The sequence below is a fragment of the Syngnathoides biaculeatus genome, chromosome 9, assembly GCF_019802595.1.
Source record: "Syngnathoides biaculeatus isolate LvHL_M chromosome 9, ASM1980259v1, whole genome shotgun sequence".
Classification (NCBI taxonomy): domain Eukaryota; kingdom Metazoa; phylum Chordata; class Actinopteri; order Syngnathiformes; family Syngnathidae; genus Syngnathoides; species Syngnathoides biaculeatus.
The window spans coordinates 16,386,216-16,406,130 of record NC_084648.1 but is presented as its reverse complement, the minus strand read 5'-3'; the positions used below and the strand labels follow the sequence as shown (position 1 = coordinate 16,406,130).

General features: G+C 45.9%; 1 protein-coding gene across 3 annotated transcripts in view; it reads left to right on the top strand.

Annotated features, from left to right (window-relative positions):
• lef1 (lymphoid enhancer-binding factor 1) overlaps positions 1 to 19,915 on the top strand; it is a 73,401-nt gene that overhangs the window by 32,284 nt on the left and 21,202 nt on the right. For all 3 annotated transcript variants that reach the window (XM_061828673.1, XM_061828675.1, XM_061828674.1), the window contains exon 4: positions 16,962 to 17,091. In XM_061828673.1, coding sequence (XP_061684657.1) covers positions 16,962 to 17,091 — 130 coding nt within the window. The remainder of the gene's footprint in view (positions 1 to 16,961; positions 17,092 to 19,915) is intronic.

Below are 19,915 nucleotides of genomic sequence, written 5' to 3'. Positions count from 1 at the left end.
ATCATTTGTTTGTAGGATGTAATGCAGTCACAGATTTCGTAGTCCCCATACGGCCCCACAAGCCTTTGGTTGTCCAAGTGAGCTCGCCTTGAGGTGAGCTCAACTTTTAGTCGTCACGTGACTTTCGGGAGTGGCAAGGAAAGGCCGGGATTGGGATGCAGGTCTCCCCGCACCCCGAGGGTTCGATTGACCTGCCCCGACAAAAGTATCCCCCCGCACGGTACGTCTGATCCTTTTGTAATTCACCCGCGAAGACGAAGCGCTCGCCGAGCTGCCGATATTTTTGTCGCTTCTATTCTGGTTCGTCATGTGAGTGGGAGAGCATCCGTCAGAAAAACTAGGTCAATACCGTCTCTCGTTCCAAAAGCAAACCGCCACCCATCCCTCATCTTTTTCCCAGCCGTTGAAAACCACTCGCAGCCGACTTTCGTCCTCTCCAAAAGGTGTATTGTGTAACATAGCTTAGTCCCGTGCTCTCCTCTCCGCAGGTAGAGTTGCACAAAGAGACCCCCGCCAGACTCCATTTTCCCACCCCGTCAATGCTGAGCTCCCAAATCCAAAGTGACAGCCATTCATGCTGAGAATATACCTGGGCGCGAGCTGAGTGTTGGGGGAACCGAGGCTGCGAGGTTGGGGGTGGGGGGCGCTATCTAGGTGTCGCAGGCAAATCCGCTCTAGTTTGTCACGTGCGAGGCGGCCTCATTCGCGCCGTTTGTTTGCTATTGTGATAATGCTAACATGCTAGTTTGCTGGTGCTGGTTGTTTTTATTTAGATGTAAAGTTGAAAAAACTGGGAAAAAAAATGATCACAAGGAAAGACAAAAAGACAGTGAATTGTAGTACCGTATTTTCCGCACTATAAGGCGCACCTAAAAGCCTTTCATTTTCTCAAAATCCGACGGTGCGCCTTATAAACCGGTGCACCTTATATACGGATCAATATTAAGCCTTTAGTGTAGCTCCATCTAATGGAAGCATAACATCACCCCAACCTCTTTAATAGCGTCTATTCTATGCGCCTTATAATCCAGTGCGCCTTATAATGTGGTGCGCCTTATATATGGGAAAATTTTTTACAATCAGCCATTCATTGGAGGTGCGCCTTATAATGCGGTGCGCCTTATAGTGCGGAAAATACGGTAATGGAGAATATAGTTATGTATTATCCATCCATCCCCATCCATTTTCAGAGCTGTTTATCCTCACAAGGGTCGGGGGAGTGCCGAAGCCTATCTCAGGGGCCTGGGTGCACCCTGAACTAGTTGCCAGCCAATCGCAGGGCACATGGAGACAGATAACAGTCGCACTCACAATCACACCTACGGGCAATTTAGATTCTCCGATTAATGCACGTTTTTGGGATGTGGGAGGACATGCAAACTTCACACAGGAGGGGCCAGGATTTGAATCCTGGTCCTCAGAACTGTGAGGCCAGCGCTCCAACCAGTTGTTCACCGTACCGCCACTTATTATAGTGTACTATTATTTTTGACATTATTTTGTGTAAAACAAGTCTAATGTTAGTTATTCTTTTAATTATATTCTCATTATTATTGTTGTCGTTAGAGGAATAATAAATAACGGGACAATCCGAAAGAAACTTACTTACTTTTTATCATTATCACAATATTTTAATTTGTAAAATAACTTAACAATTATTCTTTAAAGTGCGTAATTGGCCTTGGTTTTAGCCCCACCTGTAAAATCCAGACAACTGAAAATAGTGAAAATGTTTAACGCTGTATCTCATCAATTCAACACTAAATTGTTTTCAGTCTATGCACTTTTTTATTATCAGAAGGTAAATAATCTCAATAATAGTGTTAACATTTAAATTTTTTTTTAAATTATGCATTTTCATATATTGCAAAACCATAGAAGAATTGGGTAACTTAAGACCATTTTTTATTTTTATTTTTTAACTCCTTTTCACTCTCAGCGCTTGGCTCTTATTGCGCGAAGGCTAGCACGCCTCAGTACTTCGCCGCTGCTGCCATGTTTATTTTGGTCCACCTCTTGAGGCTTCCTTCAGTGTGTATGCCGGTGCCAAAGCTCACTGAGCCTTGCTACTAATGATAAATCATGCGGCATTTCTATAAATAACGGCAATTAAATCGAGGGAGAAAAACTCAAATGCGCTCCAAACATTTCTTTCCTCGGCGCACGTGGTCCAGCTTTGCACAGGAGATCCAACTTAAGGCTCCCAGATTAACATTCCCCGCGCTTGAAAACGCGCACTCGATCGCGGCAATTATCCACTGATGCGGCCTAAATGCCGCTAACGCCCCCCCCCCAGAGATGTTCATCCATTTCATAATTCACCCGTGTATGGCTTGAGCACTTTAGCAAAAGTGTTCCGGCATTGTTGGACATGCCCAATGGATGCAACGCTGAAATGAATGCGGCGGGGCCACAAAACCACAAAGCCCAAAGTAGACGGAACCCGGCAGTCTAGACCGGGCTTTGTCCTCGCCCTTTAATTTGCCAAAACCCAAAACAAATTGAAGTGAGCCTTCCGGTTCCGTAGAACCCTTTATGATTTTGCAGGATTGTCTTGTAAAACATGGAGCAACGAGATGAAAAAATGCAGCTAAAAATCATTTCATCATCATTTCAGCAGTTACCGTAATTTCCGGCCTATAAGATGCAACTTTTTTCACACGCTTTCAACCCTGCGGTTTATGCGGTGATGGGGCTAATTTCTCCTAACGGGCGCGAGGGTGCACTCGAGCAGAAAAAGTAAGAGTGAGACCGGTGGAACTTATGTACCGAGGAAGTGACTTTTACCGGTCTGGCCCTGTTAGCGCTGCGCTAGCGTGTTACTGCCGTGTCTCGGTGGTTTTTACCAGTATGTTTTTTTTTTTTAACCGGCCCCGTTAGCGTTAGCGTGCGGCTGCTCTAGTGTTAGCGTTAGCGCGCGGTGCTAGCGTTAAACTCTCTCTGTATCGTCTTTCTTTGTAAATATCTTGTGTTTCAATGTCGTTTTCAATGTGGGTGCTTGCGGCTTTCACACGGCTGCGGCCTATGTATGTACCAAATGGTATTTCCTTTACAAATGTACTGGGTGAGGCTTATAACCAGGTGTGCTCTATAGGCCGGGAATTACGGTAACTATGAAAAAATATGTTACAGTAGTTTGTACACCTATGTTAGTATAAAAGCCATCCTGGCTGCAGCAGCCAATCATATTGCAGCAGGGCACGTTCTGCTTAGAATTCAAGTGGGATTGTTAATATCGTGTGATTGTAATTTATTTTTTTTTAAAGCTCATACGAGTGACGGAAGGTTTACGCTGTTTTTAAAAACACAATACATACCATCGGTGACCGGCCCCCGCCTGGTCCGCTACACTACCAGCTCACTCAAGTTTTTCCCTTTTTTAATGGACGAATAAGTGCCCGTTTGGTGTGTGTGGTCCACCTTTTGGTCTTTCTACGCGAGCGCGCGGGCGTCATTGGACTGGCAGCACTGGAGTTCCGCGATTCCTTTGATGTGACCGGGCCCTGCTGCGATAATGAGGCCCGCGCTCCTGCCGCACGGTGAACGTCCCGCAGTTCGCGCTGGGTTCTGCCAGACCGCCGCACATGCCGCCCCTCCCCGCGGCCCACCCACGACACTCAGCGTTCGTTAACTTCCACATAGTGTGCGGCGCTACCATTCTTTGCGTTGCAGTCCAGCACCTGCTCAGGACTGCACTAGAAAAATGTCTTTTATAGTTTTTAGATTTATTTTACAAATTCCATGAGGAAAAATAACGGAGGAGGTAATGACACTAGCATGAAAAATACTGCAGAACATGTAGAGAGAGGGAAAAAAAACCCTGAATTTTCTACAGTGAATGAAATGTTAATTTTATTCAATAATCTTATTTTATGATTTGTTCATTTACATAGAGTGAAGAAAATAAGCATTTGAACAACTTGCTATATTGCAAGTTCTCCCACTTAGAAATTACGGAGGAGTATGAAATTGTCATCGTAGGTGCATATCCGCCGTGAGAGAGAGAATCTAAAAAAAACCTCCAGAAATCCCAATGTATGATTTTTTTCAACGATTTATTTGTGTGATACAGCTGCAAATAAGTATTTGAACACGTGAGAAAACCAATGTTAATATTTTGTACAGTAGCCTTTGTTTGCAATTACAGAGGTCAAACGTTTCCTGTAGTTGTTCACCAGGTTTGCACGCACTGCAGGAGTTTGGATTTGGGCCCACTCCTCCAACACAGAACTTCTCTAGATCTGACAGGTTTCTAGGCTGTCGCTGAGAAACACGGAGTTTCAGCTCCCTCCAAATATTTTTTATTGGGTTGAGGTCTGGAGACTGGCTAGGCCACGCCAGAACCTTAATCTGCTTCTTACGGAGCCACTCCTTGGTTTTCCTGGCTGTGTGCCTCGGACTATGCGACTATGAGAAATTGCAATATAGCAGGGTGCTCATATACTCATTTTCTTCTTGTTAACAAACTTGTTCATCTGAATGTCCCCTCCCTGGGAATGCCTTCTGACTGAGGGAAAGAGGTTGTTCCCCAAAAATCGAATCAAACCTGGTGAACAACTACAGGAAACGTTTGACCTCTGTAATCGCAAACAACGGCTACTGTACCAAATATTAACATTGGTTTTCTCAGGTGTTCAAATACTTATTTACAGCTGTATCACACAAATAAATTGATTAAATAATCATACATTGTGATTTCTAGATTTTTCTTTTTAGATTATCTCTCTCACAGTGGACAAATTTCAGACCCCTCCATGATTGCTCAGTGGGAGAACTTGCACTATAGCAGGGTGTTCAAATACTTATTTGCTTCACTTTCTGCCCCCCCCCCCCATGTTGATTAATGATCCTGTTTAATTCTTATTCCACAAACAATGATATTCAGAGTACTGTTTTGACTCGTCCTGCCACATTCGGCATATTCTTGCTTTGAACATTCGGCTGTTGAGCTCCCCTTGAAAAAGTTTTGCCGGGAAGCAGCTGGATTATTCATACCATTCCATTTCTGTACCCCGGAGTTAATTTCTTCCCCCCACACCCCGTTAAAACGATCTGCTACGTATGAAAATTAAGAGTCGAAACAGTGTTTTCAAAAAGCGGATTGAGTCTTTTTTTTTTTTTTTCTTTTTCTTCTTCTTCTTCATTTGTGGCAGGCGCATTTCACACAAATTCTCCTCGTTGAGATCATCGGTGCCGCAGACAGAACGAGCGAGCGAGCGATAGAAGCGTGATTGGGTTTGCTCGGAGCGCACGCGCTTCCTGCCAGCTGGAGGATGACGGGTAATCCATCTCGTGCTGTTGGAGACACTCGGCTGTTAATGGGGCCTTTGTGCCGGCGTGGAGACTCATTCAAGGCGTGCCACGCAGCGTGACCGCGTTTGACACTACCGCGCCGACGATAAAACGCCGCGGCTTTTCAAACTGTGAGTTGGGGGGGCCTGAAATGTAGTATGATGATAGATCGTCTATTTATAGTAGTACATACTCGGGCTTGATTTATGTACAGCGGACGAGGGACCGACCGCGAATAGCGAAAATCTGGGGCTAGTTCTTGTCCATTATATATAATTGCAATTGGTGGGGGGTGGGGAGAATTAACAACCCCCCCCCCCCAAAAAAAAAAAAAAAAAGTGAGGACAAACTGCCAATAATAATATTATTAGGGTTGTATTCTCAGTGTTCTCATTTTGTATTTGCGGATTGGGCCAAAGTCTGTCAGTGGTTGTGGTTCTCCGTGCTCTCATGCCGGGTCATTGCAGTACTCTGAATACTCTTTTACTTTTCACTACTCAAGGTACCACTCGATAGGATGAATGTTCAGTTACTCTTCATGTACCTGTATCGTAAAACTGCTGTCAGTTCTTGCTAAGTATGTAGTTTTAATTCACAGTATAGTAAGTATTATAATAGTAGCTCTGCCAAATATTATTGAGTAATTCAGCTGACTATATTTGCGTCCTATTTTGTTGCAGTATTTATTACTCATTACTCTATTAACACCTGTATATAGTATTAAAATGTAATCATGCTGCTATTTTTGATCCATTTTTGTTGCTTATGAAAGAAGTGACTCAAGTACAGTTGCCGCACAGGGTTAAAGGTCATGCTCGTTGCCTTCCGTCGATGGAATTTTTGAAGGAATTTCTCGTTCTTGTCTGCTACGTTTCAATCTTTTCTGCTACAAAACTGGAATTTCCCCATTTATGAAACAATGCATATGATTCTATGACTTACACTAGTAAGTTCCTAGGGAAGGGATATTGGGCTGAATAAATTTGTCAACATACAGTGAAGAAAATAAGTATTTGAACACCCTGCTGTATTGCAAGTTCTCGTAGTCGCATAGTCCGAAGCACACAGCCAGGAAAACCAAGGAGTGGCGCTGTAAGAAGCATATTGAGGTTCTGGCGTGGCCTAGCCAGTTTCCAGACCTAAACCCAATAGAAAATCTTTGAAGAGAGCTGTGACTCCGTGTTTGACAGCGACAGCCCAGACACTTGTCTGATCTCGAGAAGATCTGTGTGGAGGATTGGGCCAAAATCCCTCCTGCAGTGTGTGCAAACCTGGTGAACAACTACAGGAAGTTTGACCTCGGTAATTGCAAACAAAGGCTCCTGTACCATATACTACATTTGTGATTTCTGGATTTTTCTTTTTAGATTATCTCCCTAACAGGACATGCACCTACGATGAAAATTTCAGACCCCTCCGTGATTTCCAAGTGGGAGAACTTGGAATATAGCAGGGTGTTCAAATACTCATTTTCTTCACTGTGTCATAGAAAATCCAAACCATTTGAGGGTTTATGACTTGATCTCCCCCCCACCCCCTTTTTTTTTTCTTCGAACCGGCCTCGGCCTTTAGTGTCAGTGCTTCCCTTCGACGTTAACTCTTGACTAGCGCGCAGGATTTATGATTAAAATGCGGCGAGAGCGCGAGAAGGCGGCAGATCAGGGGGTGTCTTCACAGATGTAAATTTGTCTCCAGGGCAGGCTTTTCCTGTTATTCGCAGCCTCCTCCATTTGGGTCCCAGCGCTCGACTCGGCTTGTTCCACTCATTACCCCCCCCGGGCTCGTGGCGTCCCTCCGCAGCTCGCTGGCGGCGGGGCTTTCTTCTCCATTAATTGGGTTTGGTTACATTAAGCCCCCTGGACAAAGAGCAGTCCCTGCCAAGAGATGGTTCCCCAGTTAGCCGTACGCACCGAGCTGGTGGGGTTCAACCCGCTGCACAAAATGCTAATTGCTTATTTATTTAAGCTTCCTCAGGTTGGTCTCCGCTGGTTTTTCAGAGCGGGAGGGGAGGAAGGGATGCTCTAGGTTTCACCATGTTGCGAATGCTTCTCTGTGAGCACCTGACACCTCGCAACCTTTAAACGCCGTTAAATGCGGAGTCTTTCACACAGCGATCCCTTCAAAATAACAGCGTGCCAAACATAAGCCTTTTGTTTTTTTTTTTTGTTGTTGTTTTTTTGACAAAACCCAACAAAGGCAGCATATTGCATTACGTTGTCTGTACTTTCACCGAGCAACTCCTCCAGTGCCGTTAATCCATAACAGGGATCAGGAAAAAGGCTGTTGAGATGCTGTTCGCTGGCGAAGCTAATGCGGGCCTTTACATGTGCCTTCTCAAAACAGGAGGACTACGCAGACACCGCCAGATTTATGACCATCGCAGCGCTGTGGGTTACCAACTGTCTTCTTTGCCCTAAGATGATTAACAAGTTCCCCGGTCTACTTTGAGGCAGCTCGCTTAAACATCCTCACTCCTTGCTTGGAGTTCCTGACTGGAGGGCAATCGATTGCCATTTTGCTTCTGTCTTCCACTTAATGGTCGGTTAGCAAATTCTCGTGAAGCTTTTTCGCTGATGGTTTTCTGACCCAGTACAGCCTCGTGCGGGTCTACAATTTTGTTCCTTTACATCTTTGACAGTTCTTTGGCTTACAGTTCTTCTTCTTGTTCTTTTTGTTTCGGCTTGTCCCGTTAGGAGTCGCCACAGCGTGTCATCTTTTTCCATCTCGTGCATCTTCCTCTCTAAGGCCCACTGTCGTCATGTCCTCCCTCACCACATCCATCAACGTTTTCTTTGGTCTTCCTCTCCCTCGTTTGCCTGGCAGCTCCATCCTCAGCACCCTTCTACCAATGGACTCACTTTCTCGTCTCTGAACATGTCCAAACCATCTGAGTCTGCTCTCTCTCACCTTGTCTCCAAAACATCTAACTTTGGCTGTCCCTCTAACGAGCTCCTTTCTAATCCTATCCGACCTGATCGCTCCGAGCGAGAACCTCAACATCTTCATTTCTGCCACCTCCAGATCTGCTTCCTCTTGTTTGTTGAGAGCCACCGTCTCTAATTCGTACATCATGGCCGGCCTCACGACTGTTTTATACACTTTGCCCTTCATCCTAGCAGAGACTCTTCTGTCACATAGAACACCAGACACCTTCCGCCAACTGTTCCACCCCGCTTGGACCCGTTTCTTCACTTCCTTACTCACATAATTCGAATTCACAAATTCATCTTGGGTAATTCCTGCGTCACTTTCAACGGCTTCAACTGCTTCACCTGATTTCAACTTTACAGCAGGAACCAAGCAGGGGTTTTCTCAGGACTCTTCCTCCTGAGAAGGAAGCTGTGGAAGATTGTACAGTGTGGGCCCAATTCCGATTTAGCGCCTAATTGAAAGTTTATGCTCCCAAAAGTGTCAACACGTGAAAGCAACCACATGACATTAAATAATATTTCATCAATCTTGAAAATAATGAACATAATCTGATCATCTGATCTGAACATAATGATCATTTTCTTTTGCTTTCACATTTTTTTTTTTAAATTGTGAATCTTTCTGCATTCATAAAGGATTTTGGCCACATTTGAAAGAGGTTCTGCTCTGAGGAATGTGGAACATCTGAATCAGGCCAGATCAATGCCATAAAATCTGAATTTGGTCACTTGAACCTATCAGGCCGTCCCTCTTTTAAAATGTATTTTCCTCTTTATTTTTAAGTTGGTGGGTTAACTTTGGGCAAGAGAGGGCACACTCTGAGCTGTTCACCGTTCAATTGTAGAGCACACACGGACACACACAAGGAATGCATGTTTTTGGAATTGTCATGAGCATATGACATTGGGCTGGAACCAAATGCAGGACTCCAAGGCAGGGACATGATGTTGACGTTGGTTTTTTTATTTGCTTTTTGTTTTTTTTTTACATTGTGTAGTCATAAGTGGAATTTTGACAAAGAAAGCTACGGGTATTTCACATATAGAGAGTAACTGATAGTCTTCAGAAAAGAAAAAAAAAAGCATACCTAAAAAAAAAAAAAATGTCCTTATGTACTGTAACAAAGTAGGCGGCACGTTGGTGCATCTGGTTAGCTCGTTGGCCTCACAGTTCTGAGTACTGGGGTTCAAATCCCGGCCCCGCCTGTGTGGATTTTGTATGTTCTCCCTATGCCTGCGTACCTTTTCTCTGGCCACTCCGGTTTCCTCCAACATCCTAAAAAAATCCAACATTAATTGGAGACTCTAAATTGCCCCGAGGTGTGATTCTGAGTGCCATGCAAGTGGCTATCGACCAGTTCAGGGCGTACCCCACCTCCTGCCTGATTATAGCTGGGATTGGCTCCAGCACTCCCGCGACCCTTGTGAGGATAAGGGGCTAAGAAAATGGATGGATACTTCCCATTATTGGTCATCGGTTTACGGCAGTTTTGCTCCTACAGCGGCGCTGTAACCGAAATTTGAGTGTAAGTCGGAAACGGACTAATTCTAAGTCTATAACTAAACCACTCTGGCATAAAGTCCAAATCATTTTTGGGAAATCCGCAAAGTTCTAGCCGCTCGAACGTGATAATGACGGCCTACGGAAGTGGAGGTCCCCACTTTCTTAATCCTGAAAAATAAAAGGCCGAGGGATGTTTTCTATTCGTATTTTTTCCGCGAGAGGCGAGGCGGCCAGGATTTGACAAGGAAAACATTGAATTTGGACGTCGCTATCGAGTGTTAGCCGGGCCCTTCGCAAGCAGACGTGCTCAGATGTGGCTTTTTTATTTTTCATTTTTTTTTAAAAAGGAAATTCATTGTGCGGAACTGAACCTGGCAGGGAGCCGGGTCCTTGCGGGAGCCGCTCCAGAATGTTGCAGCACGGGCAACCGCACACTTGGCACACTGTCTCCATCTGGGGTGGGGAAGGAAATGGAACGTTTCATTCCCTTTTTCTTTTCCATTTTTTTTTTTTGTTTTTTTTGTTTTGGGTTTTTTTTCGACTGTGCAAGATTCCAACCTCCCTGCGAGGATGAATCCGCGCATGCGTTCGTACAGCGTTGAGTAACTCGCCTCGCCTCCCTCGTCTCACGGCGCAGCTTTTGTACTCAATTATACCACTTCTGCTGAGTGGAGTAGGGGGGGAGCTTTTTTTTTTTTTTTTTTTTTTTTTTTTCTATAATAATCACTTCCCACTTCTGTAATTTATATGCAATGAGGACTCCTCGCGCCTGCAGCGACAATGGAGTGTGCGGAAAGCGTGTTAGCTGGTTCATAAACAGCCAAAGAGATGGCAGTGGATGGCGGATTCCTGTGCTGCTTGATCATGGAGGGCTATTTTTTATTTTTTTTTATGAAAAAGTGAAAATATTGGCATTTTAGATTTGATATACAACATGTCACAAGAAGGCACGCTCACTCGATGCTGTACGTACTGCTTTTCATTTGACTGTTTTATATGGCTCAGAAGAGTTTTTCATGCAAATATGACGTTACTATAGCAGGAATTTCATTTCATCATAGCCAAATATGATGTCCAGTGACAGAAATCTTGGTCTTGGTTATGTTCTGGTGCTGCTTTGCCGCATTCATCATGGGGTTACTTAAATCTTTGGAGCAGGTGTGCCCAGACTTTTTTTTTTTTTGCCCCAAGTTCTACTTCTCAAGCATCCAGCCTCTCGCGATTTTTTCTTTTATAGAACAACCAATAATGAAATAGAATGACCAAGCCACCAAGAACTACCCACTACAAAAATGCAAAACATATTTAGTTTAAAGTATATTGAATTTTCTTTATGTGTAAATGTACGTTTGTGTGCCTTGCATAACCGCATGAGCCAATATTACACAACATAATTAACTTTAAACATTTTTTTTGTATCTATCTGCGTTCACGTCGATGATCACTAAACACCACACGGATGAAAATACATATTTGAGCTGTGTCACTCACGTCAGTGCATTCGTGCAACTGCACGAGCTCCGATGTCCTTCCACACATCAGCCGTGGCTTCACAGCGCCGTGGAAGTGTACTCCTTTACGGCTGCAGAGATGTTATCGAAGATAATTTTTCTGCCTTATTTTTTAAAAGATCGGAACAACGAGTTTTACCATGTCTCCGTCTTGGAAGGGACTTCTCGTTATTAGCGACGATGCGACGAACCCGGCAACGACGCTTCTGAACTATATTGCGTGAAAGGTGACTGCTGTGCGGCCAGTTGGCATTTTAGTCGGTTCACTTTTCTCATTCTCAGCTCGCTTTTTGGCGGAATCTCGGTGTCATGTTTTCCATAAACAGATTCCAAAATGCCGCGACACATTTCACTCCACTGGCAGATGAGGCAAATGCGCTTAAAATGACATCGTGAAAAAAAAAGGTCCACCTCCCATTCCGTATGAACGTGATGTGTTTTTTTTTTCTTTACTCCAGCATCCATACTCGTGTTTGATAAGATTTCTTCACCCAATCATGGGCAGGGTGGCAATTTTTTTGCCTTATTGAGATAAAAGTCTCCTAACAGGCCACGATCATGGAAAAAACACTTCTTTTTCGTTTATGGTTAAGTTATATGATAACTTTACTAATTTATAATCCCGTCCCAAAAATCTAACTGCTGACTTTGATTGATGAGTTATCTTCTCCTGATACCAAATTATGGCTTCAGATTAAAACACTTAAATATTTTGATATACTGAATGATATAATGTGTGAAAATTATAATGTCCCAAAAATGGGACGCTGCCCACGAATGGATTAAGCGAGGGCTTAAAATAGGGAAGAACTCACTGACTAGCGTGTTTTCCTGTACTAAATGTTGTTGTTTGCAAATGCGCGGTGAGCTGAAGGTCACAAAAATATGCCCTTTTTTTTTTTTTTTTTTTCCTTTGTCGACCAAAATTGCCTCGCAATCGACCAGTCGATCGACTACGCATTGAGCACCCCCGCTTTGGAGGGAACAAGAAATAAAACCGCAAGGCAATGAGATATTCTCGGGCAAAATGTCACAGCCTTTTTTAAAGCATAGTTTGGTCAAAGACTGCGGCGCGTTCCACCGTAAATCCAAATTTAGATGATTTCATTGGAACGTAGCGCCACTGTAAAATCTACGACCCCCGTCTACTTAATTGTTCTGTCTCTGGACCGTTTGCTGCTTTTCTAGTCAGTGACTGTTGCGGCTCCAAATGTGCCCCCAAATATCCATAAATTTGTGTATTGGTCACAGAGGCCTGGCCACAATGGGGCGACTGTTTATTAACAAGCGGACTGAAATCCCATCTGACAGCTGTGACAAAAGCGGGCCTCTGTGCTGCCGTGGGCCTGCCTTTTGCTTTCACCGTAGGAGTCGCTGTCCTCTTCAACCTGTATTGTACGATCAAACGTCGCCGACGCCCAACTCTAAAGATAATAATCCCGCCACTTCTTATCTTATTCCCACAGCCCGACAAAATGTCAGAGCAGGCGTAGCCCCGGGGTGAGGCCGCGTACCGGTCACCCTCCCCTTGGGTTAATAGGCCTTACGAGTAAGCCTGCCCCCGCCTGGAAAATGAGCTCTGAGATTCCCACGCTAAGGGATTAGCCTGTCACCTTTGTCGGACAACCTCGCTCACCTGTGCCGAGGTACAAGCGGAATTATTTCGCACAGGTTAGCTGTAAAATTACAGGAGGTGTGACTCGCCTCTGCCTTTTGCGCGGAAGCCATCGAAGGTAAGCGACACGACAGTTAGCTGTGCGACCGTGTCGGACAGCGACGAAATCACATGGCAGGAGAATGTGAGTATCAAACACGGGGCGACGTCCAGTATCTGTTCCAGCGATTAGTATCAGTATTAGTTTCAGTCTTCACCCTGTGTACTTTGGGTCAGACCATATCAGTACCGTTCGTACGGAACAGTAACAGGGGAAACAAAAGGGAAAATGCTGCCTTTGACCAGCAGTGTGAAAAGGGGCAATTGCATAACGACTGGGTCATCTGCTTTCAACGTGGGGCATGAGATGTGAGTGTCAGGTGGTCAACTTGACATTGTCCATTACCCTGAGACACAGGTACCATCTCCGCCCTGCTACTTGTCTCATGCTAGCCCAAAAGATGGTCGTCCCATCAGTCCACGTAGGAAAGCGCCGTGGAAACGGGAACGTTCGATTGCTTTCAACGCGACGGTAGAAGTGAGTGCCAGGTATAGAATTTCACACACCGTGAAAAAAATCCTTTGAGTTGACTTTATTTGAACGTGTGCATCAGTTGCACATGATTGAAATGTGGTGAACTGACATTTATGATTTCATTAGAATCGACCTTTCCGACTGGCGATGTTCAGCTGCGCCCCCCCCCCCCCCTTAGCAACAGTCCCACAATCTTCCAAAATGGCGACTGAACAGATGAGGTTTGAAGTGGATTCTCTATCGCATATTCACGGTAACATTGCGGTATGTTTTTTTGCCAAATGCGTCGGACTGGTCCAAGAGAGTTCTACAGAGAGGTCTCAACTATTTCACGCAAGGATATGTACACGGAATTAAGATTTTGGTATCGTCGTAGACACTTCGTCAACTGTGTTTTAGGCTTTGGAAAATGAATCAATCGGGTCCCATGTAACCTAGCCGGATATCTTTCGTCAGCGCTTCTGAGGACCATTTTCTTCGTAACATTAACTTTTCCAAGCGCACGCTACTGGCAACCAGCATTGCTTGTGGGACAATACGGCGAGAGGGGCGTGTCAAGCCAGGGGTTAAGACAATGCGGCTATCTGATTGGCTTTTATTGTACGAGTGATTGACAGGTCGGAAAGGTCCATAGGGGAGAATGACATTACATTTGAATTATCTGCAACTGATATACATGATCATTTGAAGTACTTTTCTTTGTGTATACGTTCCTTTGTTTTTATCCTACTCAGATACAACCTCTGAATTCACAAACTCTTTGGATTGTCTTCATCCCATCCGTTCCGTGTTGGCGCAGCTCAGACCGAACAATGACACGGGCCAGAAAATTCCGTCTTTTCCAGGCCATGCGAAGGGAGGAGTCACTATGAGTGTGATGTGGCACACCGGTGGCGTCATGTGGTCACAGAGCTCGTACGCCGCACGCTAGCAGCATCGTGTTCCCGCTTGGGACGTTCCCAGAAGGTGGGGGGTCTTTTAGGAATGAGCGCTGTGCCAGTCTGCGAGAGGTTCTGGGAAATGCACGCAATCCAGTCGCCCCTGAGTCCAAGTTCGTGTTTGTGTGCATGCGTGTGTGTGTCGGAATTGGGCTAGCCTTGGCCGCTAAGCGCTTAGGAATGTCGCCTTGGCACTCCACCACTAAAACACCACCAAAACAAAGAGAGACGAATAAAAAGAACATTATTGGCGTCCCATAATAGACGCCTTGCCCCAAGTTAATTGCCTGGGGGTCATCCGCCTAAGACAAATAAATGCCTCCCTCGGATGGACGCCTCCTTTTTGCCCTCAGGGAAATGAAACGGGCAGTATGTGTACTTACTTACCTTGGTTCATAAGCCAGTGATTCCCTACCACTCTTTTAGCGAGCCTCTGGAAAATACCACATTTCACTTATGGGGTTCAGAAATGATTTGTCGACGACAGAAATGTATCTTTGTCCATCTGCCTTTGCAAAGGCCGTACGGTGATAGACAGAACCGTTAAATGCTCTCCCACTAGATGCCGGAAGGTGCACAATTGACCTCCATGTCCAGTTTTAGTTTTTGTGTGAATTGTCTAATACGGTGAACACCCCCCGCCCCCTTGTTTTCCTTTTTGTTTGTGCTTGAAGCTCCAGTTTCACGTGACAACAGTTGTTTTGCCTCAATTTACCTCAATTATCCAAACAAACAAAAAAGCGTTTTAAGGCCGACTATCTCGGAAACGTGCACGTTCCGCGCATCTGTCCGATCCGTGGTTGCATCCTGTGGAGGTGATGGCGTTGTCCGGCGCGGGTCTGGACTCCATTAGGGCGGCGTACTTTTAGCGTGTCTAAGCGCTACCATGTGTTCACGGCTGTTGAAGCATGTAAGGACTGTTTGCGGAGTGCGGGCGCCGAGGGGAGGGGGAGGAGAAGGTCCAGCCGCAACTTTTCGGTGCTTGGCTCGGGATTGCTTTAGCTGTCATAAGGCAGGGTGTGAGTCACTGGTGATATTGTGTGTGTAGGGGGGGGGCTCTTGATTCCACCCCTGCTGCAGACGTCTCTCTTCTCCTTCCCGAGCCTCCCCCACTTTTCTCATCTTCTCCCACGTGCCCCCTGGCACTTGCTCTGTAATGAACTCCCCTTATTCTCCGGCTAATGACCGCCTTTGATCTCCCATCTGAAAGACCCCTCGCTTTTGCATCCCACTCTCCGGCATTACACCCCCTCTTGGACTTATTCCCCCCCGCGACAAATGCTGCAGTTTCCCGGGGTCGGACAGTCAACCCCGCTCGCCGAGTCGCGAAATGCCGTACGCCATTTTTTTTTTCTTCTGAAAAGTGGAACTGAAAGTATTTGCCGAAAAATGCTGCCGTAGCGCAGTCTAAATATTAATTAGCGTATTTGAAGTGATACATCTTCACTGAGAGACAAGCTTTGTATTTCTGGGAGAAGCTAGGTTTAGCCTGGGTCGTTAGTGGACATTATATAGAGCCTTAACCACATGTACAGTGAAGAAAAGAAGTATTTGGACACCCTGCTATAGTGCAAGTTCTCCGACTTAGAAATCATGGAGGGGTCTGAAATTTTTATCGTAGGTGCATGTCCACTGGTACAGCTGCAAATAAGTATTTGAACACCTGAGAAAACCAATCTTAATATTTGGTACAGTAGCCTTTGTTTGCAAGTACAGAGGTCAAACGTTTCCTGTAGTTGTTCACCAGGTTTGCACACACTGCAGGAGGGATTTTGGCCCACTCCTCCACATAGATCTTCTCTAGATTAGACAGGTTTCTAGGGTGTTGCTGAGACACACAGAGTTTCAGCTCCCTCCAAAGATTTTCTATTGGGTTTAGGTCTGGAGACTGGCTAGGGCACGCCAGAACCTTGATATGTTTCTTACGGAGCCACTCCTTGGTTTTATGATGCTACCACCCTCATGCTTCACAGTAGGGATGGTGTTCTTGGGATGGAACTCATCATTCGTCTTCCTCCAAACACGGTTAGTGGAATTATGACCAAAAAAATCTATTTTGGTCTCATCTGACCACAAACCTTTCTCCCATGACTCCTCTGCATCAACCAAACGGTCATTGGCAAGACGGGCCTTGACATGTTCTGGTTTAAGCAGGGGAACCTTCCGTGCCGTGCGTGATTTCAAACCGTGACGTCTTGTTGTATTACCAACAGTCACCTAGGAAATGGTGGTCCCAGCTCTTTTCAGGTCATTGACCAAGTCCTGTCGTGTAATCCTGGACTGATTGAGACCCCACGAGGTGATACCTTGCATGGGGCTCCACTCCAGTTGAGATGGACCGTCATGTTTAGCTTCTTCCATTTTCTACTGATTGCTCCAACAGTGGACCTTTTTCACCGAGCTGCTTGGCAATTTCTCCGTAGCCCTTTCCAGCCGTGCGGAGTTGTACAATTTTGTCTCTGGTGTCTTTGGACAGCTCTTTGGTCTTGGCATTTTGTTCATATTTCACACAGTGGCTTTTGTTTCCCCCAACCCCGTGAATAATGATGGTTACACATGTATTTTAATCTGCTCTTGTTTTATCTTCTCCTGCGCAGTCCAACAAAGTTCCCGTGGTGCAACCATCCCACGCCGTCCACCCGCTCACCCCGCTGATCACGTACAGCGACGAGCACTTCGCGCCGGGTTCCCACTCCGGCCATCACCCTCAGGATACCAAACCGCAAGGTACGCCACAGACACCTCGTGCCAACGCCACACGGGATTCAAACTCTGAACTGAAGACGCGCGAGGCAGATGTGATAACCACTAGTCCGCCACAGTTTAGCTGTTTTCGCAAAGTTTTTAAAACGGTTCTTGCGGTCGTCACTTATCATTTTAGTACGACTGATATAAAGTGATTGGCGGGTGCAAGTAGCTAACAAAACTCCTCCAATCCTTCCGTGACGTTTTTCCAGGTTGAAAGAGAGGCTGAAGGGTGAAGTTGCTATAAATAAACCCGAGTGTACTTTGGCATCCGCCATCCAAAAAAAAAAAAAAACAACTCCCAAACTGTCACACCCGAGCTGTCTTTGCCTTCATTCCCGCTCCAAACTTACGTTGGAGGCGCCCCGTGGGATGTGGCGCTGCCCTTTTCCCTCCTCCTCGTTGCCTCCCATCCCTCCGCGGCAGCGTCAAGCCGGCCGGGCTGACAGCCGCGACGGCGTCGCAGACGCGCGCTCGGCAGGCGAGGCCTCTGTCGGGTTTTATTTTCATCTGCTCCCCTGCACCTTTTTGTCTCCTCGCCTTTCTTCTTCCACTTGAAAAGCAGCGGAGTGATCAGACGCGGGTGACGACGATGATGATGAGGAGGAGGTTCTGAGGGAGAGTCTATAAATAGAAATATCGAAGCCAGATGAAGGCTGTTGAGATGTCGAAAGAAAAGTGCTTGCTCCACATCTGTCAGAGAAATTGGGCTTCAGAGGCGTTGTACGAGCCGGGCGTAGAAGAACACGTCGATCGGAACAGAACAGAAACGTCAATGTCTCGGCGTGCGGTTGATGAAGTGCTGCGAGGGAGAGTAGCGTGCCTCATTTATTCCACCCATCAAACTTGAAGCGAGACTGGATTGCGTTCATCTAGCACAGACCGTCTTCACAACTATATTTTCATCGTAATGCCCCAAGGATCGATAATTGGAGGAAACTATACACGCCTTCTTTCAAGTCTTGCTGAAATCAGGCCCTTTTTACGTTGTCCCAAGCAAATAAGACAGAATGGCCACTGGCAACTGCCTGGAAAGTCAGTGGAAGCATTGTAATGTTCCAGGATTTGATTTGTCTTGTTGGGAGAGAGAGAGAGAGAGAGAGAGAGAGAGAGGAGAGAGAGAGGGAGGGATGGAGAGAGAGGGATGTATAGATAGATAGATAGATAATCGCATCAGTTCCATAAGACAGCTTTACAATTTTGTTCTCATAAAATACAAACGTTTATTCATGATAATGTGACTTTTTTTTTTAAAAAGAAAAGTATTAATTATTCACTTTTTTGTGTGTGATTTATTACATATTTAAAAGGGTATACATCTTGATTCGTGTAAAATGAAAACAAAAAAATTCTGAAGCGTTATACAGTAATACTGTCGTCTGTTAACTAAAACAAATCTACGTAAATTTGCTGATTGTGGCGGCGTCCGGGGCCTCCTCGGCGGGCTCCCACTTTGATCTTCTCGTTAATTATGAAGAACAAGCAGGGATCTTCTCATTATGGGGCGTATTATGCGTAGATGGGCGGGACGGGAGGCGGAGCAGAGGCCCTTTGAACATTCACGCGAAAACCTCGTTGCGTCTTCTGGAAAAATACAATTTGTAAAACTGATGCGATGGTTTGACAGCGAGAAAGGAAATGGCGGGTGTGTCGACGGGAACGTGTGAAGCGGTGAGGGAGGGGGGCTGACAGGAATCGGTGGGGGTCGTAATCAGCCACCTTCGGGGTGTGAGTGACAAGGTTAACGCGCCGTGTCTCTCCCCCCCCCCCTATACCCTCGGGGTGCGGGGGGGCGGATTAGTGGGCAGGGGGTACTGTTGCGCACGCCGTGGATCCAGCGCCGCAACACAAGCTTTGGAAATTTAAGGGCCCCCCCCCCACCCCCTACCCCCACCTCCCCGTTCACACTGCCTCTCAGCAGAGGAAGGACCCCTCAGACCACAAAGATGGAGGCAGGGATTGGACGGCGGCGCTAATCTGCAGGCATTTGCCCTTTTTGCGCGTGAACGTGTCGATGTCGACATGTCCGACGGCGGAGTCCATCTCAGGAGCTCTTATTCTCACTTCCTCGGCAAAGGTTTTCTGACAGTTTCCACCAAGCACGATAAAGTACAGTTCAATTCAGCTGTCATCGGCCAGGAGGGGTACACCATGAACCCTGACAGACAACACTCGTACTCACAGTCACACCCAGGGGCAATTTAGAGTCTCCGATGAATGCATGTTTTGGGGATGTGGGAGGAAATCGGAGTGCCCGGAGAAAACCCACGCGGACATGAAAACCGCGCATAGGCGGGGATTTCAACCTCGTCCTCAGAACTGTGAGGCCAACGCGCTTCAGCTGCACCACTGTGTTGCCTCTCGGTAGTATTTTACTTATTAAAAGCATACACTGGCGTCATTAAACAATGTACTTTTTTTGAAGGCCGGTTGAAAACTGAAACATTCGAAAACCGAAGCGCGTTTTCCCATTACAATGAATGGAAAATGAAATAATGCGTTCCAAGCCTAAAAAAAAAAAAAAAAAGGCTTTTCCTCATAATAAACTGCATAGTAGAAATACATCCATCCAACCTTTTTCTTTGCTGCTTATCCTCACGAGGGTTGCAGAGAGTGCTGGAGCTTATCCCAGCTGTCAACAGGCAAGAGGCAGGGTACACCCTGAACTGGTTGCCAGCCAATCGCAGGGCACATCGAGACAAACAGTCGCACTCACGACGACACCTTGGGGCAATTTTAGAGTCCAAATAATGTTGCATGTTTTTTGTGATGTGGGAGGAAACCGGAGTGGCCGGAGAAAACCCAC